The sequence below is a fragment of the Lepisosteus platostomus genome, chromosome 14, assembly GCF_059453375.1.
Source record: "Lepisosteus platostomus isolate fLepPlt1 chromosome 14, fLepPlt1.hap1, whole genome shotgun sequence".
Lineage (NCBI taxonomy): Eukaryota > Metazoa > Chordata > Actinopteri > Semionotiformes > Lepisosteidae > Lepisosteus > Lepisosteus platostomus.
The window spans coordinates 31,757,145-31,774,941 of record NC_142624.1 but is presented as its reverse complement, the minus strand read 5'-3'; the positions used below and the strand labels follow the sequence as shown (position 1 = coordinate 31,774,941).

Genomic DNA, 17,797 nt, shown 5'->3' with positions numbered 1-17,797 from the left:
CAGAATTCTACTGAGTGTCAGTGCCACATTGCACTGTATCCTTCATTTAGATTCCAGCCACTCTCTTAATTAAAACACACAGCAATCAGTCAAACTTCAGTCGTACCAGCACGCTCACCTTTTGTCTCCACAGAACTCGACGAAGACTGAATAATTTAAACGAATTAATATGACTACTGAAATGGAAATTGTGCATTTTCTGTGTCTCTAATTACATAAAGAAGGTTTCATATTTTCTTTGTACATCATTTTTCTTGCAGGCTTTTTTAAAGTGAATGTTTATGTCCATTATAAAAAGTTACATGCTGTTCTGTTCCATGATGTACTTCTAACTTTAAAAAAAAAATCACAACAGAGGTTAGGAGCTATGGTATTTTTTTTCTGCCAAGTATTGTTCTAATTATTTTTTAAATTATTATATTTTATAGCCTAATATTATTATTTATTTTCTGAGACAACATAGAAACACTATTGTTAAAGTAACCACAAGCACAATACCCGCATGATAGGAATCTTGCTGTTAATAATGCTATTTAATGGGTCTTGCAGATATCCTCTGCTATCACTTGCCCTTGTTTTGTTTTCCTAGTTGAGTAAAGGTCAGACCTGGTAGATAATGGTTATTAGAATGAAATGCCTTTTGCATGATCTCATTTTTTAGCTCTATAGGGCAAGATCTAAAATGTCCTTCACACCACCAGTGAAATGTGAAAGTTCAGGGAGAATTCGTGTGTGAGCTGAAGCCCATGGATTCGGTTTCAGTCTGAGAACACTGTAAATCTAACAGTCATCCTCTGTCTTCTTCTCTCCCAGATCTCAGACGATGATGAGCGGATGTCTGTTGGGAGCCGCGGGAGTCTGAGGGTCAGTATTTCTGCGTTTGTTGTATTCCTGGTAGCTTCATCTGATCAGGAGAATCTTTTTCACTTAGATGTTTGCATTTATTTTCTGTTTTCAAAGTTTCACTTGGCTTTTTGGGTATCATTTCTTTGTTTCGTGAAGCAACTGTGAATCCAGATCATTTCTGATTAAATGTGTGTGTACACAGTCACCTATTGAAACAGTCCATTAAGAATTATGGATATCCAGAGCGACCAGTCCGTGCAAAGCTAGGAAGTTGCAAAAGGCAGTAATAAGTCTTGGATTTATTTACAATATATGAATGGGTTTTTCAATGTGAGAGGTTTACAGTTTTTTTCCAGGCAGTGTTGATTTAAGTCACTGTGGGGTGGAGCAGAGGCTACTGACTATAACGGCTCTGTGTTTTCTCTGAACAGTCAGACCTAGACTCTGTCACTGCCGATGGAGGGGTAAGAACGGCAGATGGGGGTGTATGAGAGTGTTGTTTAACCTTGCACATTGAGATGCAAAACTAGACAAACAGCTTAGTGGGTGTAAGACCAAAGAAGCACCTGATAACGCCTTTAACGGTCAGCAGTACATATTTTTGGTTAAGCCAATGTCAGCAGAAAGCCTGTAACTCCTTAAATAGTATTAAAGTTTGTCATTTTAAAATTAATTAACTGTTATGCATGAGTTTGCTGAGGAATGTCCTGAAACATTGCATTTTCACTTAATTTTACGTTTTACAGTAAATGGGCATTTTTTTATCAGTGACTGTACAAGGTAGATTCATAGTTGATAAGACACATAATGTCAGTAAAGGTGGTCATGAATTTTCTCTATGAACTCAATATTGTAACTATGTCTAGTGTTTTTTCAGGTATGAAAATATAATTACAGACACCTAGAAACTGTTACTAGCATTGCTTTGTTAGTAAACCAACCAACTCATAGCAAGAAGGTCCAAAACAGTTTAGCCTATCATTCTCTAGCATGAATAACTGTTTGTAGCCTTAGCCACAAATCTAGGCAAATCTAAGATGATAGCTTACCAGATTTTTTGTGTTGTTTTGGTGTAATAAAATGAATACTTGATTAGTAAACTGTGTGTTGAAGTAACTTGGAAAGGTGTGCCTACGGATATCTGGTCCTTGGTGGGTATTTAGTAAGAATGTGCCAGCCAGTACTTTTTATAATTGCCTTTTCAACACAAATACATCAGTGAGCCTTTTTAGCTCAGTTGTTTTAGATTTTATGGCCTGTTACCTTGTGGGCTGTGAATATAAAATACAAATGTGCAGCAGTCATAGAAAGTCAGAAAAGGGCTAGTTGAGCATCCACTGAAGAAAAGAAGGTGTGTGTTGTACTTCTGTTTTTCTCTTATACTGTCTGACATCTCAAAGGTCAGTAATCCAGGAGCCTGGCTTTGAAATAGAATATAAAAATGGGATTTTTATGGATTTAAGTACATTTATACTATAAGTATATATTCCTTTACCTTCCAAATATTTTTAACCCAACTAATTTCCTCAGGCATTCTTCCTGAGCTCTCATGCTTGTGTGAGGTTTGGTATGTATTGCTATAAATGTGAGGACAAAATCTGAAAAACAAACGTCCCCACAAAGTTAGTAACTTCTGACAGACAGACAATCTGGGGATTTTCTCTTAATGCAAGTTACTTTATTGTAAAATAAAGTGTCAGAATATTTCTTCTGGATCTGGTTTCACCTTACAGGATGTAGATGTTTACTTGTGACGGGGTATGGAATGGTAAAAAAAAAAATGAATAAAAATGGATGGACGTCCCCACAGTGATAAGGATACAAATGTGTGTATGGGCATTCTGAGCTGTGCAATGTGAGTGAGTGTCCAAGCCCTCAGCTCACTGCTGTCCCTTCCTACAGGCTGGGTCTCGCAAGAAGTCCAAGAAGAAGAAACACTCGAAAGCAGTATGTAGTGTATGTTGGATTGAAGTGTGAAACAGTGCAAAGTAGCATCTGTAAAGAATGCTGGAACCTTTAGTTTAGTCTGAGTGTGTTTATCACATTGAAAGGAATGCAGTTTCCTGCTTGTGGTGATTTTATTTGACTGGCATTTTCCGGTTTTCTCCTGTGATGCCCGTCCACAAGGATTCCTAGAGATAAAGATCTATGTGTACATTTTTTCAATATTCTAAATCCCTGAGCCTTTTAAAGGTTTTATAGTCTTTGCGGGCACCATTAAACCTGCATTTTCAGCACAGCTGAGCTTTAGAATGTAGTTGGAGATGTATAAAGACATACTGTACTGCGGAAAATAACGGTTGCCTTGCTGAGAGAGGCCACTTTCTGAGGGTTAAAGTTAACATTTAATTTTTCTGTCTGGGTGGTTGAGGCAGGGTAGTTGTCAGAAGTAATGTGTGCCTCTCTCTGTTTATATACATGATATGATTCTTAACTTTCTGTTATTCAATTGTCTGTTCTAACAGATCAATGGTTTTGATGAAGGGTACCATGGATCAACTCAGAGTAGAAAGTCCAGTAGGGTTAGTAGTGCTGCTTACATCACTTACTGTACTACTCAATACCACAAACTCTGCATTTAACTAAAAAAAGAGGAGAAAATAAGTCACCATTGCCCACATCGTGGTGGACAGGGACCCTTCTGTATATTTTAAAACTGTGTAAACCGTATAGATATTGTTTTCAACAGTTTATATATTGAAACAAAAGTTCAGAAAGCAACCTACATATATATCAGAATTTGAAAATGATGTAAAGGTTTTCTGCTCAGAAATTATTGCTGCATGGGAGTCTGCTATAGTACACTTCGATACGTGGAGACTGCTTATTTTTACTTGAATCATTTTTTTTTCTTTTAAATGCCCAGAGCTCAAGGCACAGTGATGAGAGTAGAATTTCAAAGTCTTCAAGACATGATCTACAGCTGGTTGGTTTTCCCTTTTTCTGCCCCCAGACATTTGTTACAGAGCTGTCTTGCCTAGTGTCCACTAACACCTTTATTTGAGTTTGTGTGTTTGGTTTAATTTTCCTGGTCCTCTCACCAGTGTGGAATTCTCTCTTCAGTCTTCACTCACTTCAAATATCAAGTGAAGTTCATGGGGCCGATGATCAGTGAAGCCTTTGATCTCTTTGCTTTGCAACAATATCCCTGTTTCCCTGAAATGAACATTTAAGAGATTTTTTTTTCTCTCCCTGCCCGATTTCATGGGGAGCCTTTTAAATAAGGCACTGCTGAGTTCAGGAGAGATAAATGAACCCCAGATGATGTTCCTTTTCCTTGTTCATGGGGGTTGAGTCTACAGATGTTGCTGCTGTGCAGCATGGGACCTCAATCCGCAACAGCAGACACACTTTTTTCATTTATAATTATTGAACATTGCATGCTTAAAATAACAACATTATTTTAGGCAACCTGTTGTATAAAATAGTAAAAAGAAGTACTGTATAGTACATTGTTGTTTGCATTGGTGGAACTCACTAATGAACTGCTTGCTTCCATTGCTTAGGTTTTGCATGTAGTTTGGTTTGGCTGAGGGTTCACTTAGGAGCTTGGGTAGCCACAAGTAACAATGTTTAAACACATTTTTGGGATGAGTATTCTGCTATGCCTTTAATGTAGTTCTAATGTGCTTATTTCTAAAAGTCTTTCTAATGTCTGAGAACCACCTGTGAGCAGAAGTTTTTGTTCTTTAATGTTAAAAATCTTTAGGGATTATTTCATTACAGATCAAAGCCACCTTAGTTCAAGAAACCATAGTTCAAGACCCTTTTCCCACCATGAGCATATGATTAAATTGACTTGTTTTTTTTTTCTTTTGAGTGAGGAAAAACGTGAAAGAATTAAGAGTTTCAGTCTTGTGATTCCAATTGACACCCTCTGGTGCTGCTATGCTGGTGGTGCAGGGAGTGAGAACTCTGGTTTAGAGGACAGGGTAGAGGTTTCAATTTAATATGTAGCCAGTATGTACTCTGTTCTTTTCTCCGTTGACTGTACTCAGATCACTTTTTGAGTCACTTTGCCTTATTTTCTTTCCTTCCAAGACGATGTGTGATCAGCACCTCTATCTGACCATGTTATCTTTCTCTCTCTCCACCTCTCTCCATCCTTTCTCACTGGGCTTGGCTCTCTCTAGGGGAATTACTGCTCCTCTGACCTGTACAGCAACAGCAGCCTCTCCTCCTCCAAACTGCAGTCCACTCAAAATGGAGCCCGGGTCTGTCTCTCTCACTCATTTACCATCTGTTTGACATTCTCTTTTCCACTGTTACATTCTTGAACGCTTTTCCCATTCTGTTTTCCTCCCTAATTTTAATCCCCTTTCCCCACACATTAATTTTCCCTAATTCCTTCTTGTGTTCTCAAGCTCTTAGTTTCTTTATTTTCGTATTTCTCTTGCTCTCCTTTCCTTGACTGTAGGTGGTGTGTTAATAATGTTGAGCTGGGTGAAGTAGATAAAAAGATTTTAGATGTGATGTTTCAGATAGTTAAGTTCACTTCAGTTTGTTTTTCAAGAATCATTCTCTCTCTTTAGGACAGGGACTTACTGTATATCGTGCCATTTTTCACTAAACAATTCAGAAAAACACAAATTTATTTCACACTGGCACTCTATTATAAGGGTCAGTAAGGCCTTGTTAAGAAAAGCCATCAAGTCAGCAACTGCTGCAGCACAGTGACCCCACTTGTCTCCTCTGCATTCCCAGCATACTGTGTCAATTCATTGCAGCAGTAATTTACTAATTAGTGTCAGTGGATCATACCACTTCTTTTTGATGCGTCTGCTTCTGGACAGGGTTCTTTGGGGACCCTGCCTTCATTAGCAACAGTAGTGGGACACAATTTAAAAAAAATACTGTGTGCAAGATTGCAATTTACAGTTAAAGACCTAGCCAGTAAACCCTGCCAGCTAAGGCTAGCGACAACTTTAATGAAAAGTGTGAGGCAGTGGCAAATGCCTCACACTATTAACAATTTCTATATTGTCAATATATTTTAAAGTATTTGTATATATGCATTCCTTCTTTTTCCCTCCATAGCCTTCCATGCTATATAGTGATGCTCCCCAATATCGGAGTTACAGGGTTTGTGTTTTACATTCATATTCACTGTACTGATCACCTGAGCACTCACAATAACTTCAGCTCACTGACCCCTACAACACAAGCTGGAAACGGAACAATACTCAACTTTGACCTTCATCAGAAAGTTATTTTAGGAGAAAATTCTATGTAGTAACTTACAGTATATTAACAGTATTTTACAATTGCTGATGAGAGTCATGTCAGATTACAAATTTCAGGCTGTATTCCTTTAATTTCAGAGAATTTTAACTGGATTATTGTTGATCTAATTCAGGTTTCCATTAAAGCATTTAAATAATATGTATTGTAAAACACCCCAGTTTTTAAGCCCCCGTTGGTCAAATTTTATTAGCTCAACAAGAGAGAATGGTAACTAATACCGTAAATGCTGAAACTCTTTTTTTTTTTTGGTATCTGTTATGTTTCTGTAATGGAAAAGTAAGAGCGTTCCAAGTTTTTTCAAAGGTTTTGAAGTATTTTTCCTTGTTAAGGATAAGTGAAACTAGCATGCTGATTTAACAGTTGTGTAACAGTCTGTCTCCACAGGGGCGATGTGTAGTCTGTGTTTCTGCATGGCTGTGCTATGCTGACACCCATGTTCTTACTTTCATTATGTCACCTCTCTGTCTCACATGTGCATTAAGAATGACCCCAGTGTCTGAAAGGATGAAGAGGTTTGATGTAAAACTCAATACAGTTTAGAGCACTGAATTACCCTACTAACCCTGTACCAGCTCCCTTGAGGTGGGGCTTTTTCTGAGCTTTTGCCCGCTGGTCTGTGTGTGTGCAGTGGGCCCTGTGGCTTTAGAATGTTGGTCTGTGTCAGTGACCATGTGTGGCTCTTTCCTGTCTGTAGGGCTCTGTTTACGAGGACAGTGTATGCAGCGCAGCCCGGCGGTTTAATGGCTCTAACTCTCGAGCTGTAAGATCATCTTCTCTTTCTCAGCAGCTTGCCTTGTGTGTGTCCTCTGTGCTGGTGGTGAATGATCTTGATCTGCAGAGTTTAACAACTGCTTTTTCTGAGCATGTTCTGAAGACAAAGAGGGTGGTCAAATGTAATATTTACCTATCTCTGATTTGCTTTGTCCTTCTTAAATGTTAACATCTTTGGAACCTGAGACTCTCACACACTGCTGGGTCTTATTCCTGCTGAGCTCTGAGTTACATAACTGATCCCTCAGTTGACCTAACATTGTATTAATCTGATCTTTATTTTTCATTCCTACACATGATGGGGGATGGTTTTAATGTTTCATACATAATTCACAAAAAGTTGCAGTAAAATCCCCAACTTTTTGTGAAAGAAGAAAACTTGCAAATGTTCCAGTCAAGCAGGTTAGTAATTTAGATAAGATAGTGAAGTAAAGAGCTCAGCTTGAACAACAGTCAGCAGATATGGGCATCCCTAAGACCAGTATTAGGGGCCCCAGTATACAGGTTTGTGTTAACCAACAACAGTCTGTAATGACTAGAAAACTATATTTGTATGTCTTTTTTGTTTGTTCTTGCTTTGATTGATACTTTGGCATGTACTGTAATTGCATTTTGTGTTTACAGTTTCATTAGGATTCAACTCCAGAACTCTTAGAATAGTACTGTAATTCCTATTGTTGCATGTTGAAGGAATTTGAGAAAACAGCCATACAGTATGTACAGTTTAGAGGATGTTATACTGTATTTTTCCTTCATCTCTTTTCTTGAATAATTGAAACCATGAGTAAGTTTGCTGCCATATTTTTGTCTAAACCACCAACATAATTTGTAATACTAATTTTAATTCACTGGTTATACAGTGCTTACTTTAAATAGCCCTGTGTTCTAACAGACTTTGATGACTTTGTTTAAATTTAGAAATCTTTGGGTCACATATTTAATGGGTGAATTCACTGCTTGGTTTTTGCTTGTTTGCTTTCTATACTGTTATTTTTCTTCCGCCTAATCTGAACTTCTTTTTCTCTTCTTCCCTGTCTTTCTTCCTGCCTGCCATTCTGATGATATTTAGCCATCGGAGTACAGTGGCTTTCTGGGGTCCAACTCGCGTGCTTCTTCCAGGGCCAGTTCTGCTCGCGCCAGCCCTGTGGTGAGCTCCTTTGTCAGGCCCTGACAGTAACTTGTAGCCCAGGCTCTAGGCCTATTATTTCAAATGAGGCTTGCTAATACATTGCGGAGAAGAAGTGAAAAACTGATTTTAATTCTCAGGGAATGTTTCTGTGCATTTGAGTTTAGAAGTGAAAGTTGCTGTGTATCACAGGATGTTGAAAACAACATAAAATAGAAAAGGCTTTCTTTAGTTGATGGCCTCAACTTTTTCGCCATACCTGGTTGGCTACTGGCTTTATAACCATTCATTTATTTTATTTCACTTTTTTATTTTATTAAACCAACACAAAGAAACACTGATACAATTACAGAACAAAACAGAACACATGCACATCAGAGATACTATACACATTGCACCTTACAGTTTTTTAGTTAAACAACAAAATCAAAAAGGAAAAAGAGGAAGAACATACATACTACAGACAACGAACACGTCATCTGAGCTTTTCTTATCAGTAGCCGTGTACTGTGGCTACTGATGTACTGATAAAAGCTAAGTGCAGTCGAGCTGTGGACCTTTCTATAAGGAAGATATAATGCAAATTTCCTAACCAGACACAAGAATAAGAAAAAGCTGGGTCTGACCAACTGTACAGTATATTCAAAATAGTCTTCTTCACTGCAGTGATGCCTGTTACTGTAAGAAAAACCTGCTTGTTGGCTACTATACATTATTTTTTATCAATATTCATATAATCAATTATTAGTATTCATTGTTAAGTACATAATCTTGCCTATCCAAAAAAATGTTGTTTTAATTGTGTATTGCATTAAATGTAGAATTCACTGTTACTGTTACTATTTCAACAACCTCCATCTTTCAAAGTTGGAATTGGACACCTCTTACCCTAATTAAAAACCTTCACGCCTTCAGTGCTTTACTTAGTGTCCACATTGATAGTTAAGAACTCAGTAGGTATTTTAATACTGTTATTATTTAATCATTTTGGTGTTTTCTTTTTAGATCATATGTGCCAGTTTGTAGTGTTAACCAAGAAAGAGCTGCTTTATGAAACAATCAAGAGCAGTGGCCACAAACACAGAGGTGACCATGGTGGTCTACTGAAAACAACATAGGAAGTATAGCCATAATGTATCCATGTATGTTCTAATCTGGGTCACTAAAATAGAAAATGATTAATGCTTATCAGTGCAGTCAACTAGTACAAAAACAACCCAACAGAGCCAAGCATTATCTGTTTTAATCTCTAAAATGCCTTGAAAATCACATGCTTTTCTCCCCCTAAGTTCTCAATGAAATTGCTTATTGAGAAACAAAGCACCCAAGTAACATTAAGCAGCAGTTATTTTCCCACAGCTTCTTAATTTCATCAGCATGAAATACGAGAGCGTATTTGAAAATAACTTGTACACCATAAGCCCATTAGTTCAACAACAATTTTTTATAAAATACAATAAAATACTGTAGCTTCTGGAGCCCTGATGCCACCTGTTTGTACCCCTGACTTCAGCCCCTGGGCTGATGGGCTAATGTAGAAGGGTTGCCGAATTCCGTTTTCATTTATTTTGCTAATAGGATGGTACATGCAGTTAGAGGACCTGTAAAGAAAAGAGCACCATGTTTTTGTGGAATGGTTTTTGTGTTCAATGACAGATAAAGAAGATGGATACATGGCAGGCAATAGCTTGGGGCTGTCTACACCTTTTTGTCTAAAAAAGGGTGTAGAGTAAAGACAACACCTGCAGCTGTTTATTCAGTGAGAAACAAAACACAGGGGTCTTGTGTCACCAGTTTGTATTGTGGTTGGCTTTGCAGCACTTCCTGCATTCACTTCCTGAATTTTGATATACTGTAGTTCATCTTGAGTTGTAGCTATGGCTTGTTTATTAGTCAAATTCTTCTCTGGTGGGCAAATGTATTCAATGGATTCCATCTTGAAGGTAAAAGCACAATAAGTCTGCTTCACAGAACCTCAGGTAGAGTGTTCATCAATGTCAGAACACTGGATTGATTAGGGATGAGATGTATCTTGTGCTGGTGGCAAGTAGAGAGTTTAAGAGCTGCACCGTACTGAGGGTGGCAGGTTGTGTGGTGCATGTGGTTAAGAGCAGGGATGAGGGCTGTGTTTTGCAAGCTGCGTGTCTGTGGCTGCTGGCCCTGGTGTGTTTCTCGGTGCGCTCAAAATGTGTTGCTGTCTTGCGCCCCTTGCCCAGTCTCAGGAGGACTGCAGCTCAGTGGCAGGGTTCCTGCGCAGTGCAGCTAGCAGCAGCAGTGTCCTGAGAGACCTGGATGATGTCACTATCCCTGATCTGCCCGACGTGAGTGGCATGCGTGTGGTCCTGTGGTCCAGGATGGGCTTGCTGTGAATGCATGCATGTACAGTATGTACAGTTCACACCTGTCTCCAGGAATAGGGGATGAGTTCACTATCTTCATTCTGTAGGGTCTCACCTTGTTATACTGAGAAAGAGGGAAAGTAAATTCAGAGTCATGAATAATATCATTATATTGTGACCAGGGCACAGGGTACCTGGGATGGGATCTTTAAATAGGCGGGTCCCAGGTAAAAAGATGCAACAATGCAATCATAAAGATAAAATAATGCTTTTTATTTTGCAGCGCAGGGAAATAATCGAAATCACAAAAACAAAACCCTAAACGATTCTTTGAGAAACTAGTATTCTTCTTCTATGTGCTTCTAAAGATATCCAAACATCTAAGATGCTTGTTTGGTTCCAGACTCTCTCCCCGAGACTCTTCTTAAAACTCAGACTTTTCCAAAAATGACAAAACTTTTATCCATACTGTAGGTCTGTCTTTCAGTTATATTCTCAGTTACTTCTCCCACTGGAGCCACACATTACATTGTGTCTTCCCCCTTTCTCCAGACGACAGATGCAGTCTTCACTTCTTTGGTCATTAAATCATCACCCAACTGTCTTATTTGGTCAGGTGGTCATGACTAACTTTGCCAAGCTTCACATTTGAAGTGGTGTTCTTTGGAGCATCTGCAGTACCTTTCTTTCTTAATACTTTCATCTTTCTCTGACTTTGGTTTGTTTTGGTCTCATCTGTCCATAAAACTAATAAAAGCTTTGTACTTTCCAAAGACCAAATGCTGAAACATTGTGAAGATAGTGAATAGCAGAATGAATTATGAGGTTACAGAAACATTTTGTCAGCTTATGTGGAAAAAATACTTTCATATGTGTTGGGTGGCCTGCAGTTTATCATGCAGCATGACAGTGATTCAGAACATACAATATACTGTAGCTAATGCAACAAAAGTAAACAAATTCATTTGGAAAATCTTAGACTGCCTTTAGCTACATCCAGTCGAATAGGCATTTTACTTACAGAAACAAAGGAAACAGAAGTGAGAACACCTCAATAAGCAAGAACTCAAATGGCTGCTGCAAGGCTTAAAAATGCATCTCAAATGATTACACAAGCGTTTGGTGTGCTCAGTGGGTTGGGGAATTCATGCAGATTTTGCCTCTAAGAGATTGTAGCCGAATACTGATTTTTACACTCTGAAATCTATGTCAGCTGCTTGTGTCCATGTTCTTATGGTCATTTGAAATCACTGGGCTGAGCAAAAGTATGTTTTAATGTTCTAATATTTTTGAAAGGCACTACAGTAGCAATTACAATAAAAATCAATGTATTTTTCTTATATTTTCATCAGTGTGAGACTGGTTATCCTGACAAACTTTGCTTCTTTATTCTTCATTTTCCTCACTTGGTCATTTCTATTTACTGTACAACTGTTGTTGTAGTTGAGTTTTATATTCCTCCGCTGAATGGTAATATTTGTCAAATTAACAGTAAGTATGGTTTTTCATCAGTTCTCCACATGGTAATACACACATTTAATGGGGTAATGAACACATTTATTTGAAAATGTTTTGAAATTGTCTTGTGACGATCATTACAACAGATGTTCTGTATTATGTATGATTTTATATTCCTATTATCTTTGGGTATATAATTTTACCAGCCGTTCATAAATAATAATTTTAAACCCTTTTGAATATCAGGGACTCACAACTTCAGAAAAATGTCTGTTGATTTTGTCTGTGCTGGTACACAGATGGATCTATTTAACTGAAGTGAAAGGTTGCATTTTTTCGGACCTTTTGTTCACATATCTAGATGGTAAAGTGTTGAGTGCAAACATGAAAATGAGGTGATAGGAAATGCAAAACGGCAGAGCTGCTCCATGTGATTGTCTTCTATCTTAAAGTGCGCTCAAAATTTTAACAAAGTTCCTTTTTGTAGGTGGAAGAGAGGTCGGACAGGGATTTCCTGGAAAAGGTTGGTGTCCTTGTTTTATGATCTGCTTTGCTCTTTTCAAATGGTAAGGGAACATGCATTACAAAAACCTTTGGTGCACATTTGGAGTTGAAAGCCTGTGATAGAGATCTTCTTCCTTGAAACTGTGAGCTGCACTCTGGCATTCACTTAGAGGTGCCAGTTAATAGACCTGCTGGCTGACCTGCTTATGAGTCACAAGACCCTCCAGCTCTCAAATTATTCTTCATAATCCCCCCTCCTTTAAGAACTTTAGGCTGTTCATAGTACAGACGTCTGGGCGAGCTAAAAACGAATCCCTCTGTTCTGAAAACAATTTGCGTATTTTACTACCAAAATAACAACTAAGAGAGGAAAGAGAAAATGACCGAACAAAAAAACAAACAAAAAAGACTGCACCACACAGATGCTGTAAGATTATATGCCCATCCATTTTCTTAACCATTTTATCCAATACAGGGTCACAGGGAATGCCTGACACTAATCTGGCAAGTAACGGACACAAGCCAGGAAAAACCAGTCCATCACAGGACAAACACAGATGCAAACACACACACTCACACTAGGGACAATTTACAGAAGCCAATTAACCTACCAGTAAGTCTTTTGAACTTTGGGAGGATACAGAAGCATCCAGAGGAAACCCACACAAATGCAGGAAGAACATACAAACTCCAAGCAGGTTGCACCCTAGGAGTTGAACTCAGGGTCCAGCACACCGTGCTGTCCAAGATTGTGTCTATACTATGTATTAATGTGTAGGTGTGTGCAAATGTTTTTCAGGACATCATATTGCTTACATTTAGGGATATATTTTTTAGAGTTGATTTTCAAAATACCTTATCATTTCATTTTTCAAGTTAATGTATTTTTGTATATTCGATAACCTTTGGAAGTAAATCTTTGTAATAGTCACATGCCTTTCATATCAAATTCTGTTTTATTGCCAGTCCATACCAGTTAATCGATCAGTGACTCATTGATGCGCTCAAAGGGCAGTAGTTTTAACCATCCTTAGTGTGTCCGGGAAAGTTTTTAGAGAAGATGATGGATGTGCAGTCCGTGACGGATCTCTTCGTTTCGACAGGGATCTCGGACAGCTTCCACGTTGTCAGCTGCTACCCTTGCCTCCCTGGGAGGGTCATCTTCTCGTAGAGGGAGTGGGGATACCTCCATCTCTGCTGACACAGAAGCCTCTATTCGAGAGATTAAGGTAAAGCCATCTGGATAGAATGCCCCCACCAGATGTTCTTCTGCCAACATAACAAACCCCTTCAAGTTTCTCAGCACCCACTTTCTTAGCATTTGTCTGTCCCGGTAGTGATATTTTTTTTTTACAGGATCAATGGCTTTAGTTAGAGGCTAAAAAGACTTTGCAGCTGAGTTTCAGTCGTCTTTACCAATAAATCCTGATTGGAGAATTTCTCGTGGTTTCATTATTCTCAAACCAGTATGAAATGGGTTCAGGATGCGTTGGAGCCCCCAAGAACCTGTGGTGATGCAGTATATAATCTTTCCACATTTGCTAGTGTTATGTGATAATGGGGACATTTATGTAATTAGTATGCAACTTTTACTTTTGAATGGGCTGTGTGTAAAGAATTAAAATTTCAGTGGCTTTGCAGATACGTTTTTTTAATTTTCTAGACGGGCACTTCTAAGGCAAAAATAAATGCGTGCTTCAGTGTGTGCTTAGTTTGTCATATACTTTGTGTCGCATCCTACAGTATATCATGCCAGGCTTTTGAGCTCTGACATAGTCATGCTCAAATACAGTCTAATCTAGCTTCAGGCTGTTCACTCTGCGCCGGGGTTCCCCCTAGTGGCCACCCTCAACTTTCCATTTCCAATGTGCTTTCCGTCTCAGGATATTCATGAGCTGAAGGATCAGGTTCAGGATGTGGAACTCAGATATATACAGGGGCTCAAAGAAGTCAAGGTATTTTGTGAATGAAGAGTGGAAGCCTAACAAATTAACCCTCCAAAAAAACAAACAAACACTTGCATGCAGATGCAGAAGTATTTTCCTAACAAGTGGTTTAGGTAACAGTGCATGCAGTACTGAATGAAGAATGGAAAACCCTTTATTAAAATCACATATTTTTGTCCTCACTGTAAATTCGGGAAAACAGGTTGAGAATTTTCGGTATCCAAGAAGATTGTTTGCAGTGAACTGAAGACTGGTTGCAAACACTGACGTTATAACAGCACATTTATCTGTCGATGCATTCAGTTCCGAATGATAACACGTTCTCATTGCCCTGAGAGAACTCAGGACCCATCATTTTTAAAATTCCTATAACTACAGTTAAAGCTGGATAACTGCATATTCAAACTATGGTGTAACTAGGATAAGCAGAAAATTGTGTCTGGCTATGCCTTGAACATATATGGCTTGTTCCATCTGGCTTATTGATTAAAAACCATTATCGTTTCAGAATTCATTTTTTTATGGTCTTTTTTCATTTTCCAAGCATTTTGCTTCAAAATAAATGTTTGTACAGGTATACTGTACATTGCTGAAACTGCATAGTTTCCATCCAGATGGACACAAAATCATAGTAGTTCAGGTGGGCAGCTGCGTCAGCATGCGTAGGTTGCAAAGGAACAAGTAATAGGTTTATTTCTTGCTGAAAAAGCGACCTGAAGAAGGCTCCACGGCCGAAACGTTGTGTTCTCTTTCTTCTTTTTTTCAGCATGTAATAAACCTATTACTTGTTTCTTTACAAAATCATATATATGTATACATTTTCATTTTTTTGTGACAGGTAGAAAATTAAAAAAAAAGGTTTCATTTTTAACCTTTAATTATAAGAATATATTTCAAAAGACGGGATTTTATTTAACCTGCTTCTTTCATTATTGCAGACTTTAAATCTGGGGTTCTGTTCCCTACAGGACTCTCTGGCTGAAGTGGAGGAGAAGTATAGGAAAGCCATGGTATCCAATGCCCAGATGGACAATGAGAAGTCTAATCTGATGTACCAGGTGGACACGCTGAAGGACTCCCTGATGGAGCTGGAGGAGCAGCTCTCAGAGACCAGGAGAGCATATGAAGAAAAAACTAAAGTGAGTGAAAAGGCCAAGAGCCAGTGGACTGTAAAAGTGTGGCTACAGAATGGATGTCAGTAATTGGTGCAAATGAATTAAGAGAGCAGAGGAGTGAACAGAATAGGAAATAGGACAGGGTGACATTAAGAAAGTAGTATAAGAGGTGATGTTGAAGCTTCTGATAATCTAGGCAGTTTTAGATTCAGAGGTTCCTGGGATACAAGGGGATGCATAGCAAAAGTGGATAGGTGCTTTAAGGATAGAAAGATATTCTCTGGAAAGCCCAGGACACCAGTGTGAGCATGGGATTGGAGGGATTGTGGGCGATGTGCAGTAGGGGGATTGGTCATAGGACGGATTTCAATGTCTTTTTTTCCTGACAGGAATATGAAAGAGAGAGGCATGCCCACAGCGTGTTACAGTTCCAGTTTAACGAGATGAAAGAGACTCTCCGACAAAGTGAAGAATTATTAACTGTGAGTACCAAGATACAAATCGACGACATGTTGTCAACAGTCCAGTAGTTATGTATGTGTAATAATTAAAAAGATTTTTGAATGGGGTCGAGTTTTACAGGCTTCAGGATTTATGGGTTGCTGCAGTTCCTTGTTATGAAATATGTGAATTTCTTTAGAACTAAATCTTTTACATTTCATACACTGTTCACCAAAAACTGGAGAACCTTTGGTGTAGCACTTTCATTTGCAATTCAGAGACTTGGGAACTGCTAGTCACAGAGTACCGTTTGGATTGAGCCATTGAGACCATTGGGATGATCTTGTAACAAAAGCAAGGTTACTGTCTTAGCCAGTGGGGAACAGTACAAGAGCATCAACCCCATTAGTTCTAATCCACTAAATGATCCTTTAGAAAGAAAGATTCTTCAGGGAGGTCGGGTTGGAAAAGCTCTACATTTTCCTGGCTTCTTGTACCTATGCCTCATTCTCTTCTTGCTCTTCCTTCTTGCCTCTCTTCTCCCTCTGATTCTCGGTGGCCAGGAGGTCCGCCAGCTGCGACTGAAGCAGGATGGCTATGTTAGGGAGGTTTCTGACCTGCAGGAAACCCTGGAGTGGAAGGATAAAAAGATTGGGGTATGGTGTGCAGGGCCCTGTGCACACAGTCCTATCTAAGAGATCTTTGTTATTCATGTCAATAGCAAAACAGGAATTCCTTCTGTTGTGTAGTCACTAGACAGTAGATCTGTTATTATTATATGCTACTTTTAATGGGAATTGAAATTTTTTAAGTCTGTGCAATAAAAGTTTATTTTTAATTTCCTATTACAAGAGTGTGAGTGTAGTTGTACTAACATACAAGTGGGTCTTCCACCTAGTGTTTTTCTCATGCAGTATAAAACTGTGATGATAAGCTTGTTAGCACTGCATCTGCTCTGTTTTCCTTTCTGGTCTGGGCTATGTTCTGTCCTTTACCTGGTCTCTTCACACCCTGTTTCTCCACCTCTTCTCCTGGGCTCATTACCTTAGGCCTTAGAGAGGCAGAAGGAATATTCTGACGCCATCCGGAATGAGCGGGATGAGCTCAGGGATGAAGTGGTCCTACTGAAGGACGTTCTGAAGGTACTGAAGTATTGGAGCACTCCTGGTTGCAGCATGGACATCCCCCCATGTGCCTGATGGGATATCACCTGCTTGTACTGTAGAATGCATCAGTGCCTTTTCTCTCACCTCAGTGTGGCAAGCTAAATGATTCTAGTCTCCTTACCTTAGGATTTGTGTCTCCATGCTCAAGAATGTGGCATTTATGAAGCCAAATGCTGTTACATTTCAGATTGTTTAGTCTATTTATAGTATTAAGTATATATCAAATTTGAAAAACTTAGGAGAACCCCGTCACAAGTTTTCAAGCTTGTATGGGTTTTGTAAAATGCATGTTTTTTTTTGTAGTTATGAGATATATTAAATATAATGTTTCAAACATATATATGAGCCATTGGAGTTTATCTTCTCTCCATTTTATCATGTTTAGAGACACGGGATTGTTCTGGGCCAGAGCGCAGCCACTAATGGGGAGGCCGGCGAGGGTGGTCCTGACAGACCGGCCAATGTGGACTCCTCCCCAGTGTCAGCTCAGGACCCCTCTCAGACTCTGCACTCTAGTGGGGATGGACTGCTAGGTAGGAGAGCGCTTGTAATAAATCATTCCACATTGGTGCCCGCTGTTTTCTCAGCCACAGGTATGCTGCTAAACCAACCCTTACTAATCTCCAGGCTTGCATGCTTCATTTTCTGTCGGGCTCCCATTATTTTCTGGGTTCCTTTTGGCTTATTTTTTTATTACTTTTCTGTAATCACAGCTTCACAGAGAGAGATTAAGAATATTTCTATCTTCCTTGGCCTACCTAATGAAATAATGTGAATTATGAGTCCATTTTCTGTCACTCTGTAGGCAATTCAGTCTATATTTTGTCTATAAAGTTTTTAC

At 38.9% G+C, this 17,797-nt stretch overlaps 1 protein-coding gene across 39 annotated transcripts in view; it reads left to right on the top strand.

The window, feature by feature from the left end:
• Positions 1 to 17,797, top strand: part of lrrfip1a (leucine rich repeat (in FLII) interacting protein 1a) — a 68,940-nt gene that overhangs the window by 37,652 nt on the left and 13,491 nt on the right. For 14 of the 39 annotated variants that reach the window (XM_088605669.1, XM_088605628.1, XM_088605629.1 and 11 more), the window contains 18 exons: positions 814 to 864; positions 1,278 to 1,310; positions 2,749 to 2,793; positions 3,312 to 3,368; positions 3,713 to 3,772; positions 4,980 to 5,060; positions 5,884 to 5,928; positions 6,785 to 6,850; positions 7,931 to 8,008; positions 10,204 to 10,308; positions 12,272 to 12,307; positions 13,392 to 13,517; positions 14,172 to 14,243; positions 15,203 to 15,373; positions 15,739 to 15,831; positions 16,354 to 16,446; positions 16,840 to 16,932; positions 17,342 to 17,489. In XM_088605669.1, coding sequence (XP_088461795.1) covers positions 814 to 864; positions 1,278 to 1,310; positions 2,749 to 2,793; positions 3,312 to 3,368; positions 3,713 to 3,772; positions 4,980 to 5,060; positions 5,884 to 5,928; positions 6,785 to 6,850; positions 7,931 to 8,008; positions 10,204 to 10,308; positions 12,272 to 12,307; positions 13,392 to 13,517; positions 14,172 to 14,243; positions 15,203 to 15,373; positions 15,739 to 15,831; positions 16,354 to 16,446; positions 16,840 to 16,932; positions 17,342 to 17,489 — 1,453 coding nt within the window. The remainder of the gene's footprint in view (positions 1 to 813; positions 865 to 1,277; positions 1,311 to 2,748; positions 2,794 to 3,311; positions 3,369 to 3,712; positions 3,773 to 4,979; positions 5,061 to 5,883; positions 5,929 to 6,784; positions 6,851 to 7,930; positions 8,009 to 10,203; positions 10,309 to 12,271; positions 12,308 to 13,391; positions 13,518 to 14,171; positions 14,244 to 15,202; positions 15,374 to 15,738; positions 15,832 to 16,353; positions 16,447 to 16,839; positions 16,933 to 17,341; positions 17,490 to 17,797) is intronic. The other 25 variants (XM_088605645.1, XM_088605633.1, XM_088605659.1 and 22 more) reach the window with 20 other exon arrangements.